The sequence below is a fragment of the Aspergillus neoniger genome (assembly GCF_003184625.1).
Source record: "Aspergillus neoniger CBS 115656 unplaced genomic scaffold BO87scaffold_5, whole genome shotgun sequence".
Lineage (NCBI taxonomy): Eukaryota > Fungi > Ascomycota > Eurotiomycetes > Eurotiales > Aspergillaceae > Aspergillus > Aspergillus neoniger.
This window is the reverse complement of record NW_020291133.1, coordinates 806148-825021: the sequence shown is the minus strand read 5'-3', so window position 1 is coordinate 825021 and position 18874 is coordinate 806148. Positions and strand designations below refer to the sequence as shown.

Genomic DNA, 18874 nt, shown 5'->3' with positions numbered 1-18874 from the left:
GGCCATCATGGTATGCCATTTAAGAGCTATTTAGTGAACAGTAGGCAGAGACGCCCGGAGCGGCAGCTTCCGCGAGGAGCTTCCGACAAACACCATCTTGGGATACGACGTAATCTCCCAGTCCTGCTTCTCAACATTCCAGTTTGCAAGGTCACGCCGCGTCAGAGTCGTGCTCCACTTCGTCTCCTCCGACGGCTGCAGCGTGATGCGCTCGAATTGACGCAGCACGATCTTGGGCTCGTTGGGACCGCCAAGCGAAACATACTGCGACTGATTAGCTTTGTTCAACCTCGTTCGGACCTCATTTTTACTTACCAGTTGGGGAACTTCATCACCAGCAACCTTGCCGGTGTTCTTGATGGTCACTGACACGCGGATGAGCTCGTCGTACAGGCGAGGGTTGCCGCCAGGACCGCCACCAGCAGGCAGGATCGGTTGCGCAGAGCCATCGGTGGCTCCCTCGGGAAGATAGTCCGAGGAGTCCTGTCCGTAGCTAGCATCCCCAGAAGATGCCTCGAGATCGGTACCGTTGAGCCAGGGGTAGATGAACTTGGTGATTCTCTGCAGTCCGTCGGGGTAGAGGTAGTCCGACGCATTTCCAACCTCTCCAAAAGTTGGCGCTGCCTCAGTCTCACCCGAAGCAGGCTCGTACGCAGGGGCGCTCAGAACCTGCACCTCAAGGTTTGAGTAGTTGAAAGTGGTGTAGCTCAGACCATAGCCGAACTCGTAGATCGGGGTCTCGTTGCGCTTGTCGAATCCGCGGTAGTCAATGAAGACGCCCTCGACGAAGTCTTCCTGGGGGGCCCCGTTGCCGTTGTTGGGCTCGGTGACCAAGTAATCTTGGTAGGCCTCACGAGTCCTGCCCCAGGTAAAGGGCGACTTGGCACCGGGGTTGACACGGCCATAGAGAACGTCGGCAAGAGAGTTGCCAGACTCCTGACCGGGCAAACCACCCCAGAGGATAGCGGTAACATTGGGGTTGTCGTACCACTCGTTAACCAAAACTGGTCCGACAGAGTGAATGACAACGATTGTGTTGTTGCAGTTGCTAGCAGCAGCCTTGATTACATTATCGCCGTTCCTCCACAGGGTCAGGTTCCTGCGGTCACCCAGGTTTCCGTCCACATTGATGTAACCCTCACCAGAGTCGGCGTTGACAAAGACAAGAGAGACACTAGCATGTTGTCAGCATCCATTGCACAAGAAGGAAAAGAATCGGGGATCTTCTTACCTGGCGGTCTTAGCAAGCGCCTCAATCTGATCGATAGCCCAGTTATCGGTGGCGGTGAATACACCATTTTTGTGCTTAAGCACCTCGTTTGAGATGGCCTGCTCGGGGGTCACCAGGTATGGGAAGTTGGCAGTACCACTTCCCCAGCCCATCGCCAATGTTCCATTGTCGCATCCACGGTCACTGCAGCCGTTGGCACCATAAGGGTTGGAGCCCGCATCTTCTCCGATAAGCGCGACCAGGCGCTCCTTGCCAGTCAAGGGCAGAGCGCCGTCGTTCTTGAGGAGCACCGTGCTGTCCGCTCCAATGCGGCGGATCAGTTCGCTGTGGTTGCGTTGCACGTTCACGTACTGGTTTACCTTCTCGTACGGCCCCTCCGACACATAGTAGTACTTGTAGCCGTATTCATCTCTAGTCCATGAGCTGAAGTTTGGAGGAGTCCACAGACGGTCACGGCCGACCTTGTAGTAGGCGGCCATGATGCGGACAGCCATGTCATCAACACGCCATTGGGGCACCGTTCCGTTGAGCACGCTAATGGTCAAGTTTGTACCCCAGTAAGACGTACCACTGTCGTAGTCGACGTCTCCTGGCATAGACATATCCAATCCTGCCAAAGCACCACTCACACCAGCATGGTGAGCAGCCCAGTCACTCATGACAAAGCCCTGGAAGCCCAGCTCGGCCTTGAGCAGCTTGTTCAGAGTGTAGCTGTTCTGGCAGCCATAGCTGTTGTTGATCTGGTTGTAGGAGCACATCACAGCGCCAGCACCTGCACGGATGGCATCCGCGAAGGGCCAGAGGTACAGCTCGTGCATAGTCTTATCGTCGAGGTTCGCGCTTCCACTCTCGGAAATGTTAAATCCATAACCTTGGGCTTCAGGCGCCTGACGAAAATGCTCTTGCTCGTAGGCAATGTAGTGCTTAGCCGTCGCAACCACACCAGCATCTTGGATACCCTTGATGGTCTCTGCAAAGAGCACACCACTTAGGGCCGGGTCGGGGGAGAAGCCCTCCCAGTTACGACCACCATCGGGACTTCTACCGAGAGGGCCGGCAGCTGGACCCAATTGAATATCGGCACCCTTGTCACTAAATTCCTGACCCATAGCCTTGCCGCGAAGGTATGCCAGATTCTTGTCCCAGGTTGCAGCCACGTTCATACCGGCAGGGAAAGCAGAGTTGTAGTCGGCTGCGCCGTGTCAGTAAGAGCATCGAAGCCTAACAACAGCAGATGGCTTACAGTCGCGAACGCCCAAAGGGCTATCCTGTAAACACATTCCCGGAACTCCCAATCTGTCACCGTTAATCAATAAATGCCCCGTCTCGACAATCTTTTCAAACCTACCGGGGAACACCGCCAGTCTGACCAACACATAGTTCCAATTCCCATCTAGAAGTTGTTAGCCGGAACATACACATTGCGCCATGTAAGCCCTACCCAGTTCCAGTGGTCAAATTGACCTTCTCATCCAGTGTCATTTGCGAGACAATATCAACAGCGCGCTGGTATGCCTGCGCCCAGTCGCCCTGGCCATTGGCCCAAGGGGATGGGTAATACGGTGGGGAGTAGGCCAATTCATCCTATGAATAGACCATTGTCAGCGATGATGAAACAAACATGTGAATCTAATTGAGCGCAATTGCAATTCACAGGACAAAGTAACGGCACGTACAGCGCTGGCCAGCGAGACGGCAGTCAGAGCCACCGCCTCGATCAAAGTGAACCTCATGATGGCAAGGTCGCCCAAAGGGGGAGCAAAACAAACCAGGTGAGCAACCGTGCAACACCTGTCCAATGGAGAGACTTGAGGTTTAGGGAGGACAGAAACGAAAACAGCGAGAGAAAGGGGAGCTGGGCCATATTAAATAGTTTGAGCGCCACAAAGTGACCGTCCGCCACGGCACGCGAATTGAGGAACCCAACGATGATGTATGCCAGTGCAGCTGTCTCCGCAAAGCTACCCACTCATGCAATTCACAGTCCCGCATGCAGTGTCAAAGAGAGACACGCTAAGCATGGGCGATGGATGTTTGGTCCGGTATGCTGATCGACGTGGGATGTCCCGATTGGGAGACTGGGTGGAACAAGCCAGTAGACCGGCCCTGGAGGAGTCGGAAATTAGGCAAGCAAGGCACTGTCGGGGAAGCTGGAAGGAGCTCGAGCGATGATGCATTCGGGCCGGCAGAGCCATGTACAAACTCTACATCGGTTGGCAAAAGAGGTCGGAGGGTCAGGTGAGGTTGAGTTGACCGGGGTAAGGATTATTCCTAGCCTATAGACCAGCACAACATGGGGAACGGCGTCCGTGGTCGACGCTGGAACAAGTCTGGAGCCCCGCTTCCTTTGACCATTTTTAGTGCAATAGTGACCAAGCTGGAGATGGTCTTGGGTAGTGGGAAAATACGAAAAGCTGGGGGGGGAAGAAGCCATTCGGGTAAGGGGATTTAGTTTAGTTCACTACTTTTTGGCCAGGGGTCGCCCCGGTAATTACGTTACACAGTACCTCGTCCAGTCCCTGCAGCTGTGGGTAAACCAGCATCATTACCTGCACCATCCAAGTTTACGTCAATACCACCATTAGTTAACGATTAACTAACTCATAGAAGCATGATATTTTGCCTTTCTCGACTACATCCTTGTTGATGTATGTCTGATTTGGAAGGTGTATCAAATCAACTTTTACATTCTTCACTGAGACACCAGTCTAGCAGTTCATCTCCATGCAAGTCTGGCTCATTCCCGCCAACAACTCGATACAGCAGGTGGAAAAGCCAAACAATACTCCATCCAGAGCGAATCCCGAGTGGCCCTGCACATTTTAGCTTCTACTTACTCGACGTGAATACCTATGGCGCATGGGGAAATTGAGCATGAAGCAGAGGGAGTTTTTCCGCTCTGTCGTCATTGGAGGAATTAGTCCTCCACAGGTACTACTTTCGTACTATGAACTACTAACCAGAGTCCCATGGATCCGTGCCGTCAAGTCTATTGTTGGTCCGAATCCGGCTGGGCGTCTTACCGTCACTCTTGTGTGTGAATCCAGTATCCACCGTGTAATCCCGTCTTCTTCCACTCATCACCCCAGCATTCCCCGCATTTCCCTTCATCACCCCAGCAGCTTCCCAGCGGTCAGACCGATGGCACAACCAGAGTACACCATAAACCCAGTTGGTTAGACAGGTGCCTGGCGACATGTCAGACAAGCAGATACCGCCAAGCGCGGTCTCTGAGCACAACAAATGTCATCGTACCGACATGGCTTCAATGCACCTTACGTCGACCCAACGGCCTCCCGCAAGGGTCAGCCCATACCTACCACTTTCTAAACAATGCACTCCTCCCTTTGGAATCTCTTAATTTCGGTCAACAGTAGAAGGGATGCTCCACTTTGGGAGGTGAAGGAGATGAGGTAAGCAGCTCCTTCTTCCTACAACACAGATGGGAGCCCGTCGGAAGAAGAACGGGACGTCTTCACTGCTCTCGATATTCCGGGCGTCACTCTTGACTCCGATTATCCTCGGTGTCGCCTAAACACAAATGTCGCTCATCATTTATCCAGGTTAGCGGTTAGCCTGGGGGAAGAAATTACCCCACTTTCGGCTAAGGTGCTGCTGACGGTGATGGGGCGCCACTGCAAAATAATAACGTTAGTGGCCTTGTCAAACAGTCAGAGTACTCTCTGAAGATGAGAAATTGCTTGCATGACTATGGGGTGTTATCTAAGTCCTAGTCAAGACATCCACTGCTTGTACGCAGTGAGTTCTCGGACAAAGTCCGGACTGTTGATCGTCCACGCATCGCCGGTAGAGCGGACATTGCCGACCACATGGCAGTCTAATGATCTTGAACCATAACGCTTGACCGGGTTACAAGAAAGGCATCGTTTTCGTAGAATTTTCTCGGAGGGTGGCTGCTCTCGGTCAGGTGCCGCATGCGCTCATGCAGAGACAGGCCATTCGGGGTTAGTTGAAGATGTGGGGAATTTCTCCGTGGGGTACTCACTACTACTCACTAGTATGGTCTAGTACCCTGAGGATTCGGGATTCAGACTCGATGAAAGTCTTGTTTCCGTCATGGACGACAAACTAGCCCGCTCGACCTCCGATTACGGGTAGAAGTTGAGCCATTTCTTCCATTTCTTTTGCTTACCAATATGTCGCCTTCCTTTGAAAGGTAACCAAAGACCCAGTTTGTTTGTGGGTACGGGATATACTAGATTGCATGATCGAAGATGAGTTCTATTCTTCGACTCTGAACTGCCGAGTACTCCGGTTGCGGCCCCCTCTGAGCCCGACGTGCATTACTATTTGCCTCTCGCTTGCTTTACCTAATTTTCTAAGATCAATCCTGATCTGTCCAGGCGTCATCTGCCAAGATTTGGCTGGCTTTGACTCGAGCCTCCCACCCCCGCACCATCCGCGCTCCTGGTCTCACACACCCAGGATAACAAGCAACGGCATCTTTCCGACTGACATCCTGTTTGCTGCTAGGCATGCCGATATTCGAAAATCATCTTGACGCCGAAAGCCTCGAGACGGGAAGTAAATCAGCTACATGGACCCGAAAGCCCCGAGCCTGGTATCCGATATCTACGGGAAGTCTAGAAAAGTCGCATCTGTATCACTGATATAGAACAGGTTCAAGGTAAAGTGTCCCAGCCACTAAAAGCTTACAAGCAGCACGACGCCCTCGTACATGCATTGGAAATGAAGCCAGGGCTATTTTCCCATGGCATACTAATCAAGCAAAGCCCGGCAGAAGGTACTCATTAAACAGTGTATTAGACACCCGAGTTAGCCTTCGCAATTTCAACCCTTCCCCGTGTGGGGTGTATCCTGGAACTGGGACCTCCACCAGCCACAACCGCGGCAAACCCGGGGACATGTAGCAACTCACCAAGGCTCATTGACGGATGAACCCGAACGGCATCCACACTAGCCTGTCTTCCTGCCGATGATTACCCGTACGACGGGCAGGTGGTATGTCCGGTAGAATCATTCCAGTGTTCTCGTATCCTACAATTATAAGCAGTCCTATAGGGTATCCACCATTAGTAATATCAACGGACGGCATCATGTACTGTACTCCGGATATTCATCGGCGACTTAGACATTTAGTAGAGGGGTCCGAGCGAAGTGAAATGCACTAGGCAGTCAGAATAATGAATCTGGAGGTGTGACTACCAACTAGATCTAAACCAGAAAATTTATACTATACCTCCTAATGCAAAAGATATACAGATTAATGTCTGTCTTGTCGGGGAACAAAAACACACGAGATTAATTGCTCTCTTTGTCTCTCTCCCGTCAACTATGACGTTACATTGCATGTATCCATGCCTATACCTTTCCCCATTATCCACGGCGCGTGCTCAATCTCTTTTTCTTCCTTTGGCACTAAAATTACTAGATGCTGCGCTTCGGATCATCGGATCGGTTAGGCCCGAATCTTACACAGATTTATTACTTCTTTCTCCTTCTGGGGGTTTACTTTCCTTTCTCTCTCTCCTGCATTTCGTTCCAAATGTCTGTGGGTTATATTGCCACGATTTGGGTAGGGGAGGGAAATATGTATTATCATTTAGTGGAAGGGATTAGAAGAGACATTTTATCAATCAAGTCACTACTAATTCGCTTCAGACAATCTGAGAACTCCTGTAACCTGGTCTACAGGGTGTACTTGCTTTGGTCGATATCAAGCACAGGTTTCTGCATCGATAACTCCCAGGTAATACTACTTCGGGGGGGGCATAATGTTTGCAGATATTTGAATGAATATATGATGCTGTGCTCTGGTATTTCTAAGAGCATTGGATCTCTATAGTACAGTACCGTGGGCTCCGTATATCACGTGATACGCAGTATGTCACTGCTCGATTCTGATTGGTTGTTCGACTTGGCGTCCCGATGTATGGCATCAAAAAAGCAAGGACCATGGAATGTATTCTCATTTTACGCTTGCGCGTCTAATTATATTATCGAAAGGATGATTCCTACGATGGAACACGAAGAGAAGGATCATCCCGATGTAGAGGCGTGCAGCGAGAGTCAGCATGACCATTTCGAAGAAGGCCCATCGTCTGCTTTCCAGCAATTGGCTATACTGGATCGCTTCCTTGCGGTCTGGATCTTCCTTGCCATGGCGGTTGGTATAATTTTGGGGAACTTCGTCCCTAATACGAGCAAAGCGCTAGAGAGGGGGAAGTTTGTGGGCGTTTCTGTGCCTATTGGTACGTTGTTGTCCATTCATTGATTGAAATTGAATATGGAAGAGTACATGCCAACAGCATCCTAGCTATCGGTCTCTTGGTCATGATGTATCCCATCTTGTGTAAAGTGAGGTTCGAAACGCTGCATCGGTCATTTCGGGAAAAGGGACTGTGGGTGCAGGTTGGATTCAGCATTGTCGTCAATTGGATCATAGCTCCGCTGTTCATGGTAGGTCCGTGTCACATTGTGGGTAATGGTGGGCTAATGTGAGGTAGCTCGGTCTCGCCTGGGCGTTTCTTCCTGACGAGAGGGGCCTTCGAGAAGGCCTCATCCTTGTCGGTATTGCTCGATGCATTGCCATGGTATGACACTCCTGCCTGGAAGCAGTGCAACAAGCTGACGTGCATAGGTCCTCGTCTGGACAGGACTAGCAGGGGGTGATGGGGAATACTGCGCGATTCTAGTCGCCATAAATTCGATCTTGCAAATGGTCCTATTCGCACCCCTCGCCATCTTCTTCATTCGCGTCATTGGTGGAGCGAATCATGGTCTAACAATCGACTATTCGCTGGCTGCAAAAAGCGTCGGCGTATTCCTTGGTATACCTCTGGGAGCAGCTATCGTCACTCGTTTCTCCCTTAGGTTCCTGATCAGCAGAGAGTGGTACGATAAGCATTTCTTGAAATGGATCAGCCCGCTGTCCCTGATCGGCCTGCTGTTCACCATCTTGGTTCTATTTGCGTCGCAGGGGCGACATGTGGTCCACCAGATCGTATCTGTTATCCGGGTAGCAGCGCCTCTGGTGGTCTACTTTGCTGTCATTTTTGGTGTCACTCTTGCCGTAACACGGCGCTGCGGTTTCGGATACAGACTGTCTTGCACGCAGAGTTTCACTGCTGCCAGCAATAACTTTGAGCTCGCTATCGCAGTCGCGATAGCAACATTTGGCGTGGATAGTGACCAGGCTTTGGCAGCAACAGTTGGACCTCTCATTGAGGTCCCCGTGCTTCTGGGGTTGGTATATGTGGTCAAGTGGGTTGCAAAAAGACAAAAGTGGGCTCCTTAACCGTATTGATGAGCCTATATTGGATACCATCACAAAACAATAGACATAATGTCAGCTGTTGCTTATCTCGTCCAGAACCTGAAACAGTATATGATTTTGTACTCTGCATCCCTCCTCTGTAGTGAGTCCTTTGGAAAAACCGGCCCAGAGTTTCCTGCGGATCTCTGACAGCTCCACTCCACGAGTATTGTACTGGTCGATCAATTCATCTGCAATGGCACAAAGCGTAGTATTCAGAACATCTCCATTGCTTGGCCATGACTCCACAGCTTCGCCTGGGCCGCAGCCACAGACAGATTGGTCTCGGACGGGCACTTCAATGTCCGAGGCCCCTTGCACAATCTCCGACCGAGGCTTTGTAACACGATCACAGCTTTGTCCCGGACTAGAAAGGCCTGACCCAATTGATTGTAGTGCACTAGTAGCAGCATTTCTCGCCTTTGGTATACAGGCTGGACTGTCTTGTGACTGGCATTGTGCTTCAGTCGAACGAAGCTTCGGAATGGCTACCTTCTCAGTCAAGGCTGGATCATCAATTTGCAGATACTGTTCTAATAATTCCGACGGCAAGCCCGAACGAGTCAGAAGATATCTCAACTTCCTGTTCTCCGCCTCAAGCTTCTGCACGGCCATTCTATGTTCCACATCCCGGTGACGCGCTTGTTCTTGCAAAGCAGCCAACTTCTTTTCCAACTCGCGGGTGTGCTGTTGTTTCCTAGCGCGACTATTCCGCTGATTTTCTCGGATGCGAGCAAGTCTATCGAGATCCTGTATCGACAAATTAGCAATTTGTGTACATCGCATAGGCATGCTTGGTGAGCTTCGACCTTTTGGTGCTTCTTGGGGTCCATCTCTTACCAAGTGAGAATGTGGTCAGTGCTCACCCGAAGTGACCTTCCCCGCGAACTGGCAATTCGAAACGACTATAACGTAACCGTATGCTGCCCAAAAGAGTGGGCTTTTGTGGAGAAAGCTAGCACTGGCTCTGGGGGCTCTTCGGCGTATCTTCTGCGCTATCTGCTTTTACGGCAAACCGTAGTCGCTTCGGGGCATCTTTCCCAACTGGGATACATGGAGCGAAGGATAACCGGAACGATCGAGGCAGATCGATGAACTCTCATCCATGACAAGACATGCTCGGTGGGACTGTAGAAAGCATGATTGGGCATGTCTGTGGACTGTTTCCAATGCTTGCTGAGTGGATTCTGTCTCGGCCCAAGCTCCATTGAAGCCATAAGCACTTTATCTGGTGCGACGATCACATTAGGGGACAACAACACCCACGACGACCCACCGGTTCGTGAAACAAAAAGGACCAGGTGTCCGCTAAGATGAAGATCATGGCTGAGGTATTGGCTCTAGACTTTCTGCATCCTGCTGCAGAGCGACATCCAAGCGGAAGGTTTACTACTGTGTATCTGCTAAGTACACTACAACACTATATCGTGTGACAAAGCAGAACATAGTGTTTTGTAGAGAAGAAAGCTTGTCCACACTCTACTCATCTCTTTATTGATAAATCAAAAGGTCTAGGATTGACTACAAGCGAGCAACGCAACTTCGTGCTTGTTTAGAGGTCAGCGCAGCAAGAGACAGCTATCGGATAAACGTAAAGAGCCAGGCGGCGGAGAGTATATCCCCCTTCCGCGCACCGCTGAAATCCCCACGAGTGGAGAGATCTTCAATCTCCCGGATCTATTTTCATCGAAGATTAGATATATCCGAGCTGTCTAGGGTCCAGTCCAGATCGGGTCATGGAAATCTCATGGAAGGGAAAACGAACCCACCCGTCATGCCAGCGAACAGGTGGCGCTGGAGCTCAACTTGGACGACGTCACTATCCGTCACTCATACTTGGGAGCCCCCCGGAAGGACTGGTTCACCTTTTCGCATCCATGCGCTCAATCTTCTTAATGTCTTTCAAATCTTTATCCTCACATGAATCTCGTGATTCTTTTGCCCTGCCAATAACCTAACTCCCAATCGATACGCTTCATTGTCTACACGAATATCATCATGGTCTCCACGCGACACCATCCCCGCGACTTTCCGCCCCCCGCGACTGGGAGAGCTTCGCCGCCATCAACACCGTCTTCATCTTCTACAGGTGCCAATGGCTCCGGGAAAAAATGGGTGCATGTCCCGTCTGGTGCCATTACCCTGTGGTTGATCTTCTCCGTCCCGCTAGTACTATGGGATGCCAGCTACGTGTTGCTGCGCCCTCACCTGAAGCTCGAAAGCAAGCTACATTCCCCGATCTGGACTCCGTATGCGCTGTATGGCACAATCGATTACCTCTACGGCTGGCCGGCATTCAATGCGCGCAATGAATTTACCATTGCGCAAACGATCTTGAACCTGGTCGAGACCGCTGGATATATCTACTACCTGGTGATTGTGTATACGCATGGGGTCACAGCGGGAAACACGTCTCGAGGCCAACGCAAAACCAAGAAAGGACCGATGTGGATGCTGAAAGAGTCCAAGGTTGTTACTGGTCGTCCCGGCGCGACTGCGCTTCTGGTGGCATACAGCGCCTCGGTTATGACTCTTGCGAAGACGGCCCTATTCTGTGAGTCGCCATTATGCTGTCAGGGTTGGTTTGGAATATGACTCTAATGAATATTGCATAGGGCTGAACGAGGCTTTCTCTGGTTTCGCCGACGTTGATCGCAATGACCCTTGGACCTTGTTCTTCCTGTGGATCATACCCAAGTAGGTTTCAGTTCTTTGGTGGTGTTGTTGTTTCATCTAACGGTCGCATTAGTGCTCTCTGGATCGTCTTTCCTAGCTATGGTGTCTATGCTTTGGGTTCGGAAATTCAGGCGTCAATAGAGAGTGCCACACCGCGTCAGCGAGTTGGACGGCCCAAATCGTCGTAGGATGGCCCCGGACCGCAGCAAGCTCGGGCTAATGCTAGGTTGCATCCGGCTAGAGACGCTTGACCAGGATACGAGAGGGGAAGTCGCGTGCACCACACTAGCACGAAGTTTGAGCACCGGCCATGGTTGAACTGATTGGGGGGAGTGAGAGTGGGAGGAATAATGGAGGACATATTCGGATGTGGACATGTCGGAAGATATGGATTATATATCCGTACCGTAATACTATAAGCCCCGGAGATACAAGCTTAGATAAATTCAACAGTCGAGGAAATTGAGTAAGGAGACGTCTGTCAGCAAAGAAGCCAGCACTAAACTAGTAGTTGATAGCGTAACTTTTCCCCGGGATCATTGCGGGATAACAGCAGCCAGTGATACTGCGGGCTAGAAACGCCATGCATTCGTTGGTATTTACCCAACGTCGCTGCAGGCTTCCGATACGTTCCCTCGCTGCACGATTCCATCCACCGCTATTGTGTACCTCATTCCCTTCTCGATGTTATTTGTTCTAGTTCGCCTGGGGATTGGTCTTGTCTAGTGGGTTCCGCAAGGGTCTGGGTGGTTGAGCCAGTTGATGGTTGTCCAATGACCGCAGCCCCATATATATTACCACCGATGACACTCCGGACTTGCACGTTCAGCTATTGAACCTTCTTTTTTACATCACCCATGTTCTGGAAACTAGGTTCCTTATTGGCGCTGTACCTTTTTCTTTATGGGCATCATTATCATCACCCAGAATCCCCAACCTGACATTTTCTACAAATATTTACTATAGTGAAAACAATATCCGGGGACGACGAACATTTAAATTACTAAAGGGCACATTCCCCCAGGATGACGACGGCGAGAGGTGCCAAGCCTCCAGTCAGCGCCCGTCCCAGCCAGCCTTCCCCATACCCACCGATTTCGACCACCGCCTCATCCCGCGGTTTCGTCCCGTCTTTCTCCCCAGAGCACCAGCAGGACCAGACCCTGTGGCCAACTCCCTCCGCATCCACCCCCTTCCTACCGAACGATGATCCGGGTCTTGTTCTTGGGGTACCTGCGCCCATCATGATCCCTCCGGAGTCCGACGAGTCCCCCTTGGCCTCCGGCCTGACCCTGGGCCACGACGATATCGTCCTTCCCGAAGACCTCGACAACCATAGCCGGGCCAGCTCGCGTGATCCCGGCAGCGCCGTTACTGCCGGTGATCCGGGTACCTCGCACGAATCGGGGATCGATGCCCACCGGGACGACGGCAGAGGCGACCCCGCACACAATCACGATCAACAGGGAGGCGAAAAACCAGCGTGGAGCGAAATGAAGACGAAAGCCGGCAAGGAGCGAAAGCGCCTACCCCTCGCCTGCATTGCTTGTCGAAGAAAAAAGATTCGATGCTCGGGCGAAAAGCCTGCGTGCAAGCACTGCTCGCGCTCTCGAATACCATGTGTTTACAAGGTCACTACCAGAAAGGCGGCGCCCCGGACGGACTACATGGCGATGCTGGATAAGCGCTTGAAGAGGATGGAGGACCGGGTCATCAAAACCATCCCCAAGGAAGAAACTAGGGATATGGGTGCCATTGGCCGGTCGGTGGTTCGACCGCCTCAACCCGGACAGACCAACAAGGCGCAGAAGAAGCGGACAGCGGAAGAGGCTTTTGCTGCGGAAATGGATGAGTGGGCTCGGGAGAGCCGCAATGGTCCGCAGGATACCTTTCCGATGCGCCGTGAGAGTAAACCAGGTGATGCGTCGGGCTTAATGAGTGCAGGTGCCGAGTTTTTACCGTCATTGGAGATCCAGGAGCACTTGGCAGAGGTGTTCTTCGATTGCGTCTACGGGCAGTCCTACCTCCTCCTTCACAAGCCAAGCTTCATCCGAAGACTCAAGGCGAGAACCGTTCCTCCAGTTCTCATACTTGCCGTTTGCGCCGTTTCCGCTCGATTTTCAACCCATCCACAGATCAATTCCGAACCTCCTTTCCTGCGTGGCGAAAACTGGGCCAATCCAGCAGCTGCTATAGCCCTGAGTCGCCATGATGAACCTAATATTACTATCCTGACTGTCTTCCTCCTTCTGGGTCTTCACGAGTTCGGTACATGTCATGGCGGGCGGAGTTGGTCATTCGGTGGCCAAGCACTGCGCATGGCGTATGCCCTGCAATTACATAGGGAGCTCGACTATGACCCTCTACTAGTCCAGAACAATGGCAACGGATCGCAGCTTAGTTTTACGGATCGGGAGATACGAAGGCGAACCATGTGGGCGTGTTTCTTGATGGACCGTTATAATTCATCCGGGAGTCAGCGTCCGCCGATAGGAAACGAGAAGTTCCTGCAAATACAGCTCCCTATAAAGGAGTCACATTTTCAGATGGAGATCCCGGGGCCCACGGAAGACTTGGACGGCAATGTTCTCAATCCAGTTCCAGACGATGTTGGTCAGCTATCTAATGCGAAGGAGAACATGGGTGTATCAGCCTATATCATCCGTGCAGTTGTCATATGGGGCCGCATCGTTGATTATCTCAACCTCGGAGGAAAAAGAAAAGACACGCAGCCACTGTGGTCGCAGGAGTCTGGGTACATGCGCCTCAAGCGGCAGATTGAGGAGTTTTCCGCGTCTCTCCCTAGCCATCTCTTGTTCACTTACGAAAACCTTCAGATCCATGCAGCCGACCGAATCGCCAACCAGTTCATCTTTCTGCACATTATCATCCACCAGAACATGCTCTTCTTGAATCAATTCGCCATACCGCTATCACCGGGAGGACGACCTCCCCGTGACATGCCCAAGGCATTCCTGAGCAATGCCGGCCGAGCAGCAGTGGAAGCTGCTCATCATATTTCTATCCTCATCGACCGTGCATCAGCTTATCCTCTCACTGTCCCGTTCGCTGGATACTGCGCTTATTCGGCCAGCACTGTCCATATATGGGGCATATTCTCGAAGAACGCACAGTTGGAGGCGCGTTCGAAGGAAAATCTGCGCCATACATACCGGTACCTCAATAAGATGAAGAAATATTGGGGAATGTTTCACTACATGGTAGAAAGTGCCAAGGACCGATACCGCCAATTTGCGGATGCGGCCATCAAAGGCACGGTGGTTACGCAGAATGGTGGGCAGATCGCGCCTATGTTCCAGTATGGCGACTGGTTCGACAAGTATCCTCATGGGATGTCGAGGTCACACTGGGAGGAACCCGATCCTCAAAAGGCAAAGAGTGACGATGGTGTCATGAGTCAACGGCCAGACCTTCAGAGCGTCGAGGAGTTCTTTGCCAGTCTTTCACCTACACCACAGCCGAGCGCCCCGCGTAGGCATTCGAAGAAGAGCAGCAAGGCTGACAGCGTGAGCGGATTCGATGGACCAACTCCGCCGCAGTCGATGAATGAAATCGCTATGGACGGCGCCCCGGGCATGCTGGGAACCACCGGTACGGGATTCCCTCAGCCGGCCGTGTTCAACCAGAACCGCGCGGGACAGCAGCCCTTCGCACAACCCGGCTTCGACTTTTCCATGCCCGCAGCAGACCAACTCCCGCAGTTGGACCGACAATTTGTCTACGGCTCCTTTGGCGACTTTGACCCGTCTGCGTCCCTCGTCCCACCCGAGAATCCGGCGATGCCCGCTCCCGTGAACCGCCCCGAAGCTCCCCCTAACCAAGACCCCTCCACCATCTTTACCGGTCAATTAGACCCTAATGCCCCGTCCGGTGCAGGTGAATACTATCAACCCAGCGCCTGGTTCTTGCCCTTCAACCTCGATCCCGTAGGCGCCGGTGGAGGCCTTGATCCAAATTCACAAGCCGCCGGTTCAAGCAACCCCGTCGTAGGAGGTCCCGATCTCTCTGGGTTCGGAAACATATCAATGGGGGCATTTGACTTAGGACTGGGGGTGAACCGGGGTTCACAGGCATGAGCAATTGTAGTATTTGTGTCTGCAGGTAGGAGGAAATATCATTTGATTTGGCTTTTAGTTTTCAGCGGGGTACATTCGGGCTTGGGGCGGACGGTCTGGTTTTGGAAAAGATTTTGGAGTTTATGAACGACCTTGGCTATGTGGTTCATGCGATGCGACGCGACGCTTTTAGTCTGGTCTAGTCATGTCATGCCTTGATGCCGTGTATTTATATTATGGTTATATATTCAACAGAGAATAAATATACCTCAACCTAAACCTAATTATGAGTCTTCATCCGCTTTCGTAGATAACTCGATGGATGTATCATGAATACAGTAAGCCAAATATTGGTTGGACACAAGTGGTGAAGCGGCCATGAACAGATTCATAGCCCAGTAACCCCGCCATCTGAGCAAAAAGAACAAGAATAGTAAATCAAAAGAACAAGGCAGATAGGTAGACAATGAAAACAGCAAAAATGCATTGTCGGGGAGTCGAACCCCGGCCACTCGCTTGGAAGGCGAGTATCATAACCGTTAGACTAACAATGCTTGGAAGAATGCATCATCCGTGAATCGAACACGGGCCTCATCGATGGCAACGATGAATTCTACCACTAGACCAATGATGCTTCCTTGGAGATAGTTGGCATTTATTTGTCTTATACCCCACTATGCACCACCAGTGATGTAGGATGCGGGATTTGCATGGGGTGGGGTGGTTTGAAGCTTAACCTGCATGTGTCGGAAGGAATTATAATTCATGTTGCATTGTTTTAAAGTAAATTAAAGGTAGTGTATGGTTAATGAGAATAGTAAATATTATAGTTAGTATCTATTCGGCCGTTTATAATTGCGAAATCATCCCACGTTTACAATGATTCATCATTGTCTGAGATGTAACTGTGTGGTCGCCTTGACTAAATTGGTCGACCTACATACAAGTACTACGTTGAGCCGTACACTTTCTACCATCCGATAAGTCATTTCCATGTTTCAATCATACATATTCCCATTAAGCTCAACCTAGCAAAATATACCACTCTGTTCATTAGCTCGAGCGCCATACCCTATATCTGACTTTAATGCTTTGCGGATTGTGAGCTGTTGTAAGGACTACATTTCAACTAGCAAGCATTGTTAGTCTAACGGTTATGATACTCGCCTTCCAAGCGAGTGGCCGGGGTTCGACTCCCCGACAATGCATTTTTTGTTTTTCTGTATTCCCAAATTTAGGTGAAATGGTCAATTGTGTGGTATGCTATCTGGGTTGTAGGTTGTTGTCTTTTTGGGTGTGGTTAGTCTAATGTTTCTTCGTCAAGGACATGTGTGTATTTGCTTAATCGAGGACTTGTCCAGCCATCATTTAGGTTTAACATCACTTGCAGTTGTTTATAAGGTGCTACTACACATAGTTGCCTGTAAAATATATAGTTGTAGTAGTAGACTGGCCGCGGGTAGTATGGTAAATTGCAAAACATATTCTCATGCACCTCATAGTAATAATAATGAAAGACGCTCTGAAACAAAGCCAGCTTAATCAATCAATCGATAAATCAACCCATGCATGCTTGCACCATCCGTATGATAATCGGCCATTGTACAACAAAATACAACCAATGCTGGCAGCAATATATCATATAGTTGCGCTATAAATCCCAGAAAACAAACAAAGTTAGTTAACAAACGGATACTTTTAATCCTCCCACTCCTCATCTAACTGATCTATCAGTCGATTTTCGGCATCCACGTCACTGCCTCGACGGCCGAAACTGCCGCGGTGGTTGACGCTGTTACCGCGGGTGTGGCCGTGACCGAGAGTTGGGGAGCGTTTTAAGCGGAGGAGGCGGGCTAGGGAGGAGAAGAGGATGATGATCATGTCCTGTTTTAGAGGGGAAGAGAGAGGATATGAGGTTAGCTTAGGGTTCTGTATAATGAATGTATTCCTGAAGAATAGCAAATGAGACAGTTGTATGTGTTCAGAAAGATGTGTGAAGCAAGGAAAGATTTCTAGAATCAATCAATCGTGCTATTGACATGCTTCCAGCTTGCTCTATAGGACGTCTTTGCTAGGCCTGCACGAGCAATGACTGTGTATACCGCGTTCAACACGGCTAAATGTCCAAAAGGCTAGATGTCCAAACGAGTGACTTCAAAGACAAGCAAGAAAGACAAGCGTAAGGAAAGACGAATGGCAAGCACGCCTGATGTAATTGAGCTCCAGACCAGCCAAAGCAGATTCAATCCATCCTCGAAACAGGTAACCTTGCATTGCCAAACTCCTTGTATGGGGCCTGCTCGTGCCGCCGGGACCGTCGGAACGGGATTAACGCCAGTATACTTACTTTGATGAAGTCGAGCATTCCCGCCCAAAGACTGTAGTTCGGGCACTGTCTCCAGCCGCGCTGGTGCATGACAGTTCGTTGGTACGCGCAACCACCGACCAGGTACGCCGCCACGGCAATCAAGGCACTATGCTTGTCAGTTACTGGTCCTACCTTAGAGTGTTTCTCACTTACATTACGCCGAAAACGCCGGCTGGCGAAAGACCCGGGTTATCCGGTGTGGGCGCGGTCGCGCCACAAGCGGCAGAGCTTCGAACCTCGAAGAAATATGTGCACTGGTCCATAGTGCCGACAAAAGAGACTGTCGCCTGAGAGGCAGGGGTATCGCGCTCACAAAGGAACGACATAATGGTGGATTTAGTGCGGGCGGCATTTCCGATGTAGTCGCCGGCACAAGGGGAGCCATTGGTATAGTTCATGACCAGCTTTCGGCCGCGGAAGAAGGGGTCTGATGCTTGTTGACTGCACCGCGTCTGTTAGTGATTATGGCAAGTGGTATAGAAGAATAATGTCACCGTACCCAATGGAGTAGACTTTACCCTCCCTCTCGTAGTAGGCGCTAACATTCCTCCACCTTGCGCGGTCCACTCCCACCACATCCTTGATATCTTCGACCACGGGCGCACAGATATTTAACGTAAAGTTGGCATTGTAATCGTGTCCTCTGGCGTGCCAACTCTCATCTCGGGCGCCTTTGCGAGGTTTGTCGCCGTCTACTGGGGGCGGAGATAAGGAGATGGTGTTGAGATCGTAGAATAGGCCAGTCGTGGGAGAGCGAACGACGCAGGGAGAGAGGGCATCCTTCGGAGCAGAAGAATCGGAGGCAGCCTGCGAGACAAGCGGAGCAGCCAGGAGGAAGAGAAACCTCATTAAGGAGGATGTGGGTGGCTTCATGGTGGGAAGATGATCTCCGGTGGAGACAGCCGGGACGGTCGGCGATAACGGTTCTAAGCCGAGGAAGGGAACGAGGATGGATCAGGCAGCTGGAAGTAGGGACTGATCGGTAGGTTTGGGAAGATCGAAGGAGAACAAAGCAAAGGAGAGACCAAAGGTAAAGAGAAGAAAAAGAAGAGAGAGAAAAGAAGGGAAGGGCAAGGAGGAGCAGCAGATGAAGCAGGCGTCGTAATGCGCGGAGATGAAACGTCGCATTTCTTGCGGAGATTCCATCGAGAGCTTCTCACCGCCCGCATCGTCGGCTCCGCTTCTGCCAAAAGTCCCGCGGCTTCTTCTCCAGTTTCTCCTTAATC

At 51.0% G+C, this 18874-nt stretch overlaps 7 protein-coding genes and 3 non-coding genes across 10 annotated transcripts; 4 read left to right on the top strand and 6 right to left on the bottom strand.

The window, feature by feature from the left end:
- Positions 1 to 30: 30 nt before the first annotated feature.
- Positions 31 to 2964, bottom strand: BO87DRAFT_394140 (beta-glucosidase; the record flags this gene model as incomplete). Its single annotated transcript, XM_025625102.1, has 7 exons — positions 31 to 264; positions 316 to 1174; positions 1232 to 2423; positions 2475 to 2527; positions 2580 to 2624; positions 2673 to 2815; positions 2908 to 2964. 7 exons carry the CDS (start codon positions 2962 to 2964, stop codon positions 31 to 33), a joined length of 2583 nt encoding a protein of 860 aa, XP_025483376.1.
- An 812-nt stretch (positions 2965 to 3776) lies between these two features.
- On the bottom strand, positions 3777 to 4697 carry BO87DRAFT_448524 (uncharacterized protein; the record flags this gene model as incomplete). Its single annotated transcript, XM_025628300.1, has 4 exons — positions 4192 to 4697; positions 4069 to 4130; positions 3833 to 3885; positions 3777 to 3780 (listed from the first exon to the last, which is right to left on the bottom strand). Exons 1-4 carry the CDS (start codon positions 4427 to 4429, stop codon positions 3777 to 3779), a joined length of 357 nt encoding a protein of 118 aa, XP_025483375.1. The 5' UTR covers positions 4430 to 4697.
- A 2535-nt stretch (positions 4698 to 7232) lies between these two features.
- On the top strand, positions 7233 to 8510 carry BO87DRAFT_301036 (arsenic resistance protein; the record flags this gene model as incomplete). Its single annotated transcript, XM_025619147.1, has 4 exons — positions 7233 to 7464; positions 7530 to 7672; positions 7720 to 7806; positions 7854 to 8510. The coding sequence occupies 4 exons, from the start codon at positions 7233 to 7235 to the stop codon at positions 8508 to 8510; spliced, it is 1119 nt and encodes a 372-aa protein (XP_025483374.1).
- A 51-nt stretch (positions 8511 to 8561) lies between these two features.
- On the bottom strand, positions 8562 to 9361 carry BO87DRAFT_394138 (bZIP transcription factor; the record flags this gene model as incomplete). The annotated part of the gene is made up of 2 exons (XM_025625101.1): positions 8562 to 9278; positions 9338 to 9361. The coding sequence occupies 2 exons, from the start codon at positions 9359 to 9361 to the stop codon at positions 8562 to 8564; spliced, it is 741 nt and encodes a 246-aa protein (XP_025483373.1).
- Positions 9362 to 10376: 1015 nt separating this feature from the next.
- Positions 10377 to 11662, top strand: BO87DRAFT_373548 (uncharacterized protein). Its single transcript, XM_025622578.1, has 3 exons — positions 10377 to 11082; positions 11144 to 11225; positions 11278 to 11662. Exons 1-3 carry the CDS (start codon positions 10527 to 10529, stop codon positions 11390 to 11392), a joined length of 753 nt encoding a protein of 250 aa, XP_025483372.1. The 5' UTR covers positions 10377 to 10526; the 3' UTR covers positions 11393 to 11662.
- Positions 11663 to 12049: 387 nt separating this feature from the next.
- Positions 12050 to 15559, top strand: BO87DRAFT_373546 (putative C6 transcription factor). The gene has a single exon (XM_025622577.1). It carries the CDS (start codon positions 12230 to 12232, stop codon positions 15299 to 15301), a length of 3072 nt encoding a protein of 1023 aa, XP_025483371.1. The 5' UTR covers positions 12050 to 12229; the 3' UTR covers positions 15302 to 15559.
- Positions 15560 to 15762: 203 nt separating this feature from the next.
- Positions 15763 to 15834, bottom strand: BO87DRAFT_t72. Its single transcript has one exon. It is a non-coding gene; the product is annotated as a tRNA-Gly (tRNA).
- A 9-nt stretch (positions 15835 to 15843) lies between these two features.
- BO87DRAFT_t71 lies at positions 15844 to 15914 on the bottom strand. Its single transcript has one exon. It is a non-coding gene; the product is annotated as a tRNA-Gly (tRNA).
- A 502-nt stretch (positions 15915 to 16416) lies between these two features.
- BO87DRAFT_t76 lies at positions 16417 to 16488 on the top strand. Its single transcript has one exon. It is a non-coding gene; the product is annotated as a tRNA-Gly (tRNA).
- Positions 16489 to 17109: 621 nt separating this feature from the next.
- On the bottom strand, positions 17110 to 18746 carry BO87DRAFT_373545 (putative vacuolar sorting receptor (Mrl1)). The gene is made up of 3 exons (XM_025622576.1): positions 18148 to 18746; positions 17802 to 18089; positions 17110 to 17754 (listed from the first exon to the last, which is right to left on the bottom strand). The coding sequence occupies exons 1-3, from the start codon at positions 18519 to 18521 to the stop codon at positions 17523 to 17525; spliced, it is 894 nt and encodes a 297-aa protein (XP_025483370.1). The 5' UTR covers positions 18522 to 18746; the 3' UTR covers positions 17110 to 17522.
- Positions 18747 to 18874: the final 128 nt, after the last annotated feature.